This window comes from Eumetopias jubatus, unplaced genomic scaffold (genome assembly GCF_037043125.1).
Source record: "Eumetopias jubatus isolate StellerSeaLion01/CBP00866 unplaced genomic scaffold, mEumJub1_p1.0 scaffold_8, whole genome shotgun sequence".
Taxonomy (NCBI): domain Eukaryota; kingdom Metazoa; phylum Chordata; class Mammalia; order Carnivora; family Otariidae; genus Eumetopias; species Eumetopias jubatus.
This window is the reverse complement of record NW_028274814.1, coordinates 17,530,652-17,542,661: the sequence shown is the minus strand read 5'-3', so window position 1 is coordinate 17,542,661 and position 12,010 is coordinate 17,530,652. Positions and strand designations below refer to the sequence as shown.

Below are 12,010 nucleotides of genomic sequence, written 5' to 3'. Positions count from 1 at the left end.
AGCTAACTACATTTTGACTACAAAAGCTCATTTAATAAAATGATGTAGATTAATTAAAAGTGAAGGGATTCAAATATGGTCAATTAATCTATGACAAAGTAGGGAAGAATACACATTGGGGAAAAGGTAGTCTCTTCAGTAAATGGTGCTGGGAAACTGGACAGCTACATACAAAAGAATGAAACTGGACCACTTACACCATATACAAAAATTAACCTAAAATGAATTAAAGACCTAAATGTGAGACATGAAGCCATAAAACTCCTAGAAGTAAATATAGATAGTAATGTGTTTGAGATTGGCCATTGCAGTGTTTTTCTAGCTATGTCTTCTCAGGCAAGAAAACAAAAACAAAAATAAACTGTTTGGGCTACACAAAAATAAAAAGCTTTTGCCCAGCTAAGGAAACCATCAACAAAATGAAAAGGAAACCTACTGAATATAAGAAGATATTTCTAAAAATATATCCAATAGATGTAGTTATCAAAATATATAAAGAAATTCTACAACTCAACAGTAAAAAACCCCAAACAATCCAATTAAAAAATGGGCAGATGATCTGCATAGACATTTTCCCAAAGAAGACATACAGATGGCGAACAGACACATGAAAAGATGCTCAACATCACTCATCATCAGGGAAATTAACATCAAAAACCACAATGAGATATTATTTATGCCTGTCAGAATGGCTAAAATGAAAATGACAAGAAATAACAAATATTGCTGAAGGTGTGGAGGAAAAGAAACTCTCATGTAGTGTTGGAAATGTACGTTGGTGAAGTCACTGTGGAAAAAATATGGGGATTCCTCAAAAAATTAAAAATAGAAATACCATATGATCCAATAATTCCACTATTGGGTAATTTACCCAAAGAAAACAAAAACACTAATTCGAAAAGATAAATGTACTCCTGTGTCTTTTGCAGCATTATTTACAATAGCCAAGATATGGAAGCAACCTAAGTGTTCATCAATAGACAAATGAATAAAGAAGATGTGGTGTGTACACACACACACACACACACACACACATGCACGCTCACACACGCTCACACACACATGAATATTATGCAGCCATAACAAAGGATGAGGTCTTGCCATTTGTGACCACATGGATGGAACTAGAGGGTATTTTGATAAGTGACATAAACCAGACAGAAAGGCAAACACCATATGATTTTAATTGTATGTGGAATTAAAAAATACGCACATGAATGAATAGGCCAAAAGCAGAAATTGATCTGTAAATATAGAGAATAAACTGACTGCTGCCAGAGGGGAGGAGGATGGAGGGATCGGTAAAATGGGTGAAGGGGAGTGGCAGGTACAGGCTTCCACTTATGGAATGAATGCGTCGTGAGGATAAAAGATACAAGGTAGAGACTATAGTCAGTGGTGCTATAATAGTGTTGGATGGTGACAGATGGTAGCTACACCTGTGGTGAGCACAGCATAAGGTATAGATTTGTGAATCACTAGGTTGGATACCTGAAATTAATATAACATTATGTGTCAACTCCACTTTAAAAAAAAAGAGCAATAAATAAAGATTTTTTAAAAAGTAAAGGGATTAAAAGGAGGTGGTATGGCTATATTAATATCAAACAAGATGTGCTTCAGAACAAGGACAGTTAATAGGGATAAAGAAGGATATTTTATAATGATGAAAGGGTAAATTCACTAAGAAGACGGAACAGTCTTAAATATGTATGCACCTAAAAACAATATGAAGAAATAAAAGAAGAAATAGGCAAATCTACAATTATACAAGGAGACTTGAATACACATCTCTCAATAAATAATAGAAAAAGTGTACAAAAAAAATCAGCCAGAATTTGCAAATCCTGTGGAAAAAAAAGTCCTAAAATTTGTATGGAACTGCAAAAGACCCCAGATAGCCAAAGAAATCCCGAGAAAGAACAAAGCCAGAGGCATCCTACTTCCTGATTTTAAATTAAACTACAAAGCTATCCTAATTAAAACAGTTTGGTACTGGCATAAAAAAATGACACATAGACCAATGGAATGGAATAGAGAACCCAGAAATAAAACACTGTATATAGATCAACTAATATTTGATAGGGAGTCAAGAATACTTAATGGAGAAAGGATAGTCTCTTCAATAAATGGTGTTGGGAAAACTGACAGCCACATGGAGAAAAATAAAATTGGACCCTTATCTTATTCCACTAATAAAAATTAACCCTAAATGGATTAAAGACTTAAACATAAGACCTGGAGCCATAAAACTTATAGTGAAAGCATAGGGAAAATCTCTATGACATCAGTCTTGGCAACTTTTTTTTTTTTTTTTTGATATGACACCAAAAACACAAGCAACAAAAGAAAAATCAACAAATGAAACTATACATCAAACCAAAAAACTTCTGCACAGGAAAAGAAACAATCAACAAAATGAAAAGGCAACCTATGGAAAGGGAGAAAATTATCTACCTACTTGAAATAATTGATATTTTTAAAAAGTAATTTAAAACTATAGCAGTAATTTAAAACTTAAACTCCTTTTAAGTGCATGTGGAACATTCACTAAGGTAGACTATAGCCTGGGCCCAGTGGCAAGACTATACGGAGGCAAGTGACATACTCTCACAGATGTAGAATTCAAGGGGACACTAAAAACTTGTTATTACGGACCAAATTATGTCCCTCCAAACTTCAAATGTGGAAGCTCTAACCCCAAATGTGACTATATTGGAGATAGTGTCTTAGGTAATTAAGATTCAATAAGATCATAAGGGTGGGGTCCTAATATGACAGGAAGGACTGTGACCTTGTAAGAAGAGGAGATCTCTCTCTCTTCCCCTCCACCCCTCTCCGTCTCCCTCCCCACTGCCAATGTCTTCCTCTCTCCCTCTCTCTCACCCTCTCCCTTTGTCATGTGAAGACACAGTGAGAAGGTAGCCATGTACAAGTCAAGAAGAGGACCTTTATGAGAACCCAATCATGCTAACACCCTGATCTTGTACCTCCAGGCTCCAGAACTGTGAGAATATAAGTTTTTGTTCTTTAAGCCATCTAATCTATGGTACTTAGTTATAGCAGCTGGAGCAGAGTGAGACAAGCACTAATTCATATAAATAATATTTTAATACCTCATATTAAAAGCTCACAGTTAATGAAAAAACCAAAGATGCACAAATGTAAAAATATTAAATGCAGATAGTATTCCTGAATTTTCCAGTCTCCAGTATGGCTTAGCGGTACTACTGGGGCTGTAGAACAAATCTTAAGAATGTTAAAACAATTGAAATGGTAAAAAGTATATCCTCCGAGCAAAATGAAATTAAACTACACATCTGGGACATCCACAGTCATTTGGGAATTAAATGTCACACATTTAAATAAAACATACTTTGAAACAGCCAAGTGTTTTGAACTGAAAGAAAATGAAAATATAACTTACTAAAATTTGTGTAACACAGCTAAAGCAACGCTTAGACAAAAATAATTGATATAAAATTTGTATTAGGAGAGAAGAAAGCTCTCAAGCCAGTAAATTTAACTATCCATCTAATGAAAGTAGAAAAAGAAGAACACATAAAAACTAAATCAAGCAGTGGGAAAATAATACATATAAAGACAATAAATAATGGAATTTAAGATGGGAAAATAATAGGGAAAATTATCAAAACCGAAAGCTGGTTCTTTGAAGAGGTAACTAAAATTGATAAATTCTAGCTGGATTGACCAAGAAAAAAAGAGAGAAGGCACATATTACCTAATTTGGAGTGAAATAGGGCTAATACCAAAGACTCTATGGGTACTAAGAGGATAATAGGAATAAGGAAATAACTACCAAAAACTCTATGCACATAAATACAACAATTTATGTGAAATGAACAAATTCCTTGAAAGTCACAATGATCAAAAGACATTCAAGAAGAAAGTGATTAACTTGAGTAGCTTTATGTTTATTAAAGAAATAGGACTCATAGTAAAAATCATCCATTAAAGAAAACTTCAGGACCACATGGTCTCACTGGAAAATTGTATCAAATATTTAGGGAAAAAAATAACACAGGTTTTATACATTCTATTCCAGAAAATAAAAGTGAAAATAATACTTGTTACCTTAGTCTACAAGGGCAGCTTTGCCCTAACACCAAAACTGGACAAAGATACTATAAGAAAAGAAAGCTACAGACCAATGTTTCTATCACAAAAGATCTTTAACAACATATTAGCAAATGGAATCCAGTAATATTTTAGAAAGAGAATACATTAAAATCATTCAGGAGATGCACAGTTGGTTCAATGTTTGGAAAGCAATCAATGTAATTTACCTTGTTAACAGACAAAAGAAGAAACGCACATGATGATCTTAGTAGATGCAGAAAAAGCATTTGACAAAATTCAACATACAGCCATAATTAAAAACCTCAGCAAACTATGGACATCTATAACCTAATAAAAGACATAGACAAAGACCCAACAGCTAACATCATACCCATTATGAAAGAATGAATGCTTCACCTCTAAAACCGAGAAGCAGGCAGTGACATCCGTCCACTCTTACCACTTGTATTCAGTGACATACTGCAAAGCCAGCCAATGCAATAAGGCGAGGCATATAAGTAAAGGCATACAATTGGAAAAGAGGAAATAAATAATAGCATAGAGTTTATTTTAAAAACTTCTAGAATTAGTAAATGAGTTTATCGTAGTAGCAGGATACAGTCTGTATAAAATCAACTGTGTTTCTCTACAATGGCAATGAACAATTGGAAACTGCAATTAGAAAAATGGCGCCATGTGTAATACAATCAAAGTACATTCTTACATATAAATCTAACAAAATATATGCTGGGTTTGTATTCTGAAAACTACAAAGTAATGATCAAAGACATCAAGAAGATCTGACTAAATAAATGGAATATTGATTGATTGAAGAAAGATCATGGGTCTATGTTTGCCAAAACTCCTAGAACTGGATAACCAAATGTCTGAATTCATTTTATGATATATAAGTTAAATATATTTAAAGAAGAGGGCACCTGGGGTGCCTGGGTGGCTCAGATGGTTAAGCATCTGCCTTTGGCTCAGGTCATGATCCCAGCATCCTGGGATCGAGTCCCGCATTGGGCTCCCTGCTCCTTGGGAGCCTGCTTCTCCCTCTGCCTCTCTCTCTGTCTCTGTCTCTCATGAATAAATAAATAAGATCTTTAAAAAAAAAAGAAAGAAAGAAGAGGGCGCCTGGGTGGCTCAGTTGGTTAAGCGACTGCCTTCGGCTCAGGTCACGATCCTGGAGTCCCGGGATCGAGTGCCGCATCAGGCTCCCTGCTCGGCAGGGAGTCTGCTTCTCTCTCTGACCCTCCCCCCTCTCATGTGTTCTCTCTCTCTCTCATTATTTCTCTCAAATAAATAAATAAAATCTTAATATATATATATATATTTAAAGAAGAAATAGTAACTTTTTAAAGTTGAAACAATTCTGATGGTGAGGAAGCTGCCACATAGAGTACTAAGTGGTATTATCTTTAAAGAAAAGCATAACTTTATTGTTTTGCTGTATAGATTTCTCTTTACTATAAAAATGTGAACAACTTTATAAAAGTGCATATGGTATAGGTATAGGTATCCTTATGGTATCTGAACATTTGGTAAGTTGTACAATTCAACTAAATTCTTTTTCTAATATTAGAGAACTCCTTTAGATTTTTCCCCACACCTTCAAACAGTATCATTCTAACTACTGCCCTTTTCCAAGAAAATTCATGCACATTCATTGAAAGAAGGATCTTTTTAGACTTTACGAAAGTAGCATATATGAAAGAAAAGTCTAGCTTTGTGACTGTGAATAAATATGTTTACTCAATGATTTTTCAATAAATTGCTTATTATAATTTATTACAAAAATTGCATGCTGTGGCTCATAATCAGAATATTGTGAATATTCTCTGAATATTCTTAGATTGGTTTGCCAGGATGTTGCCTCCATCTCATTTATGAAGGCCCCAAATACACAAATCATACTTTAATGAGAACCTGAATGGTGCATACATATTATCCAGTTAAATAACTAAGGACCTAGTTAGTTACCTTTTTTGTCTTATTAACTTCTAGCTACCTTTTAGGATCTAATAACTGTTCCTTGAAATTCATTACTAATTTAAGAAAATTGACAAGGAAATTGTCTAAAACCCCTGGAGTCAAAAGTGGATGTCAATTATAACTTTTACTGCAATGGCCTTGAGACTTGGACTTCATTCTGTACCATCTGAGAGAGAGTCTGGCCAATTTTACACCGCTTGCTTGTACAAGATAAGATTTGAAGGAAATGTGTCTTCATTGGCATAGAGACCTTAAAATGGTTAGCAACGCTTCATCCTGATGAACACGTATCATGGAGGGAGGATTTTAAAATCCCCAAAATAATTTTCTGCAGCTAGATTGTGGTGTAATACAACAATGAGAAAGAAAGAGGGTGGGGATGTAGAGAAAATGCATATGAATATAAATATAGATAATTGACATCATTAAATAGTTTTGAGCTCTGAGACTGAATGCACTAAAATACAAAGAGGTGCCCAGGAGATTAATTGATTGTTGACTCATACTCCCATCTACTGTTTTTATGGTTACAAATTCCAGTTTGGAGGACGAAGGTAGTATAATGGTTGACATTAGTGAAAGATATTTCATACCAATTGACACAAGCTACATTTTTAATACATGTAATTTATACTTGACGATTTTGCTATTTTTGTCTTGTATAAATAGTGAAAAATTAGAGATAATATACAACATTTAGTTGAACTATGGCCACTACTTAATTATTTAGCTCCAGGGGGCAGAAGATCTGCAGCTATTATGTGAATCTACAAAAATTACAGTTTTAATTGTTTCGTGTTAATTGTTATTGTGCAAATCTTAGCTTCGTTTATTACCCACACTCCCTTAATTGCCTATGCCGTTTTATTTTCAGTGGATCTTACATTCAAGAGGCTTTGCATATTCATCATTGATAAGCTCCCATTATAAGAAATCAGCTTATGGATGTTGTTCATAAATTGTTTTATAACTAGTTGCTTGAATTTTATTCCAGATAAAAGTGTAAACAATTTACACACTATCTATGGTATTTTCAGGTATTTTGTTGAATTGTTCTTAGGTCGTGTATTTATTCAGTCCTTAGACAAGTATATATTGCGCACCTATGTTGTGCCAAGATGTGTTTCAGACAATGGGGAGATAGCAGTAAAAAAACAAACAGCAATCCCTGTGTTAAGAGAGAAAGACGCTAAACAAATAAAAAAAAAAAATTTATGTCAAGTGGTGACATGTGCTATGGAGAACAATAAACCAGAAAGCCGAGATAAGAAGTGCCCCAGGTGAAGGTAAGATGAAGTTTTAAATAGAGTAGTCAGGCATGGTACATGGAGAACATATTTATGAGCAAAAAAAAAAAAAAAAAAAAAATCCCCAAGGAGTTGAGAGAGAAAACCATGCATATTTTGGAAGGAACCGTAAATGCAAAGGTCCTAAGGCAAGAGTCTTCCTGGTTTGTATGAGGAAGATCATGGTAAGGGCTTCTGCATTTATTCTGTGAATGACAGAAACCTGTGTAGCAATTTTGAGCAGAGGAGACGTGATCTGCTTCACATATTTAAAAAGTCAGAAGGGGGCACAGGCAGCAACAAGGGGGCAAAATAAGAAGTTATTAGTGTAATCCAGAAAGACTGATATTCCCTTGAGTCAGAATTGGTAGTAGTGGTAGAGGTGGTAGGACATAGTGAGATTCTGGATGTTGTTCTATAGGTAAAGGAAAGATGTGCTGATGGATGGCATGATGGGTGAGAGCGAGAGATGGGTCATGGATCCAGATTTCTTCCTGAAGTAGGATGGATGGCATTGTTATGAGCTGAGATGGGAAGAAAAGCGGGAGGACAAAGTCTGGGTAGACAGAATCAGACATTTAGTTTTAGACCCATTTCTATCAAGATGCATGTTAGCTCTCCAGATGAAAAGGCCAAGACCGCAACGGGATATGTATATTGGAGTCCAGTGAAGCTGGGCCTGAAATATAATTTTATGGGTCATTGGCATTTAGGAAGTGTTTTAAGTGCACAAGATGAGGTGATATTAACAAGATTGTGGATGTGGAGAAGAGAAGAGATCCAAGGACTGAGCTCTGGGGCCTTTTCATGTTACTTTGTGTAATGTGGAGGAAATGAGGGAAAACCAGCAAAGGCGACTGAGAATGAACAGCTAGTAATTTAAGAGGAAAACCAGGAGAGAATCATGTATCAGAACCTAGCGAAGAAAAGGTTTCAAGAAAAAGGGAATGATCAACTATGACCAATATACGGACATGTCAGGTGTGACAAGGAGGAAAAATTAAACGTTGGATTTAACGATATAGAGGTCATTTGCTGATATATGCACAGTGGAGTGGTAAATGTACAGAAAAGAAAAAAAGTTCTGATATATGCAACAACATGAATGAACCTTGAAAACGTTATGCTAAGTTAAAGAAGTCGAACACCAAAGTCATCCATATATTGTATGATTCTATTTATATGAAATGTCCAGAAGAGGCAAATCTATAGAGATGAAAAGGAGATTAGTCATTGCCAGAGTCTGAGGAGGAGCAGAGAATGGGGAATGACTTATAATGGGTATGGGTTTTATTTTGGGGTGATGAATATGTTTTGGAATTAGTGGTGATAATGGAACAATATTGTGAATGTATTAGAGTCACTGGATTGTACACTTTAAAATGGTTAAAATGGTGAATTTTATGTGATGTGAATTTTACCTCATTAAAAAAAATCAAAATACCTCACTAGAACAACGATGTGGGGAGAAGAATTGGCGTTGAAGTCGGTATAAATAGGTAGAACTTAGCGAAGTTAGTTGGAGGGGGCTGGAGGGTCAGAGGGTTTTCTTAAGACAGGTGAAATTTTGGCCCCATTGTGTACTGAAGTGAAAGAAAACCTGTTGATGTAAAAGAGGGGAGGAAATTGCTGGAACGATTCCTACAACAGGGAAGAGGAGATGATTTTCTGTAGAAACATGGGCAGGGAGATGGGTGGTGGGACTTGTGAAATTTTCTGCTGTTTCCTCTCATTTTCCCAGTGAAATGTGAAGCAACATGATTATCAGAATGATGATGGGGAAGGAGGAATTGGAAGTTGAAGGAGGGGGTAAAGGGTTTTGCATAGCTATCTAGGAATGGAGGAAAAAGAAAGAAAGGAAAATGTGGTGGGGTGGCCACAATGCAATGGAGCGAGTAGTCACAGGTATAAAACCATTTCGGTCAGCATGGCGGTGGGCTCTCCCTCACTCACCTTCAGCCACACAGATGCAGGCTGCAGGAGGTGGTGAATTTCCTGGAGGTCCTGGTTCTTGTCAGGATTGCAGCTCAGGTATTTCAGGAGGGGAGAGTGAGAATTGTCTGGAAGTGGCAACAGGACAGGAAGGGTACCTACTCCAGTTTCCAGCCCTGTGTTGGGAGGGCAATAGAGGGAGAAACAGACACAATGGAAGAATATTGCAGGGACAGTAGTTCCAGTAGATCAGCTTCCAGTTAAAAAGGACAGCCTATGTTAGAGATGACACATGTTCGATCATGCTCCTAATGATAGGCTTTTTGTTTCCACATTGGGCCATGTTACTTCCATGGAAACATGGAAGATTTGGTTTGGGGGCTTGATAGTCACCACAGAGATCTGGTTAAAATCCAGAAGCACTGGAATAGTTGTATTGTTCTCTCTGTTTCTGTCTCTCTCTGTGTGTAATGGGGTTGCCTGAGGGGAGATGCTGCCACAGAGAGGCATTGGGTGGAGAGTGCTTTCTAGAACAAATGCTAACGTCTTAAGAAATGCATGTGTCTTTCCAGATGCACCTACATCTCACTTCTTGCCAATCTTTAAATTTAACAGATGAAATTTTACCATGTCCAGAAACATTGAATACAGAGCAGGAACCGTGCCATCTAGATGCAAGTCTCTGCAGTTCTAATTCTACAGATGAAGGATTGAGGTGTAAGTGTTGAACTGAGATGCCCACCGAGATGTTATGTAGCCATCTGTGAGACTGGGACCACTGGTGGTAATTCAGACCACTACTACGGATACTCATTTGCCAAACTTTGTTGCTATTTATGTGCTAAGTTTAGCTGAAGTGTTATTGGTAGTCTGTGGTTTATTCAAAGCATGAAAGATACTAAGTATGTCAACTTAAGGTGATGTTGTTCTGTAAAATAGTTCTATTAAAGACCATCTTTGAATTATATCCAGTGTTTCTTCTTTAAAATTTCAATGTGATTATGATTAGCAAATGATTTAAACTAACTTAGTTCCATAACATAGGTCAGGTCAGAGAGTATGTATGCCATTTAAAAAATTGTAACTGGAGCAGTGGTATAAGAAGAAGTGAAAACATCTTTTCACTTTTGAATGGCAATGGTTTTCCTTTGGGAGGATGCCCATCTGGATCAAGGACGAGCTTTTGAAAAACAGTTATGCTGGTATACTCCAAGGCTTGTTGAACCAAAATTTCTAAGTATGAATTAGTGTGTGTGTATGTGTGTGTGTGTGTGTGTGTGTGTGTGTCTGTTAAGCCTGATTACAACACCTATGGCTAAGCAGCCATTCTAGTAGACTGTGATGGTCCATCATTATCTTTTCCGCCTCTCTGTAGTGTATCAGGTCTGTGGATTTGAATTTGACATGTGTGACTGGGTGTCAGAAACATCTGCTGGGCAAATTTCCTGGATGCGCACAAAAGCAAGAGAAGTTCCCGCGTTACAATCTATACTCCAGCAGGATCAAAGTAGTGATGAAGGTAGGAAGTAAAAAAATAAGAATATTCTTTATATATCATTTTCAGAATTGTGATTTATTGTAAGTGGTATGAAGACATTTCATCAGGGGTCTTGATTAAGATACTGAGTACATTTTATTGAAACTATATTTGCCATAGATAGTGAAAGTAAAGAATCTTATTACCAACAGTGTAAAGGAAGACTTGTACTAGGTTACCTTTTCATTTTGTAAATTTCATTATTTTCTTATCATCAGGAGATAATAGATTCTGTGGGAACCAAAAGGAAAAGTATTAAAAGGCTTCTATCAAAATGTACTAGCTCTCCCTTTCACTGGTGTCAATGAGTTTCTTTCTCTTAGTCTAACATTAAATTTGTGATTTCTGTTTATTTTTCTTTCCACTGCTTTTCTTTCTTTCTTTCTTTTTTTCTTTTTTTGAGGGGGCATATTGTTAGTCTTTTCTTAAATTAGTAATTTAAAATTTTATTACAGCAGAAAGTAATAGCTATTTTTTTCTGCTTCCGTGTAGATTTTACTTTCTCCATAGTTTTGCCTTTTCCAGAATGTCATACAGTTGGAATTATACAATAGGTAGCCTTTTTAGATTGACTTCCTTCATTTAGTAATACACATTTAAGGTTCCTCTATGTTTTTTCATGGCTTGATAGCTTATTTCTTTTTAATAGTAAATCATATTCCATTGTCTGGATGTACCAGAGCTTATTCACCTACTGAAGGACATATTGGTTGCTTCCAAGTGTTTGGCAATTATGAATACAGCTGCTATAAACATCCATGTGAAGGTTTTTGTGTGGATCTAAGTTTTCAACTCTTTTGGGTAAATGCTAAGGACCATGATTGCTGGATCACATAGTAAGAATATGTTTAGTTTTGTAAGAAACTGCCAAGCTGTCTTCCAAAGTGAAGGTAACCATTTTTCATTCCCATCAGCAATGAATGAGAGATCTTGTTGCTTTACATCCTCTCCAGCATTTGGCATTGCCTGTGTCCCAGATTCTGGCCATGCTAATAGGTGTGTAGTGGTATCTCTTTGTTTTGGTTTGCATTTCCCTAATGCCTTATGATATGGAGCACCATTTCATATGCTTATTTGCCATCCATATATCTTCTTTGGTGAAGTAAGTTTGTTAAGGTCTTTGGTTTTTGGTCTTTTATCTTTATCATTTTCTTTCTTTTTTTTAAGATTTTATTTATTT

At 36.0% G+C, this 12,010-nt stretch overlaps 1 protein-coding gene across 4 annotated transcripts in view; it reads left to right on the top strand.

Annotated features, from left to right (window-relative positions):
* Positions 1 to 12,010, top strand: part of MALRD1 (MAM and LDL receptor class A domain containing 1) — an 835,513-nt gene that overhangs the window by 69,348 nt on the left and 754,155 nt on the right. For all 4 annotated transcript variants that reach the window (XM_088025530.1, XM_088025529.1, XM_028114131.2 and 1 more), the window contains exons 6-7: positions 9,909 to 10,010; positions 10,669 to 10,812. In XM_088025530.1, coding sequence (XP_087881656.1) covers positions 9,909 to 10,010; positions 10,669 to 10,812 — 246 coding nt within the window. The remainder of the gene's footprint in view (positions 1 to 9,908; positions 10,011 to 10,668; positions 10,813 to 12,010) is intronic.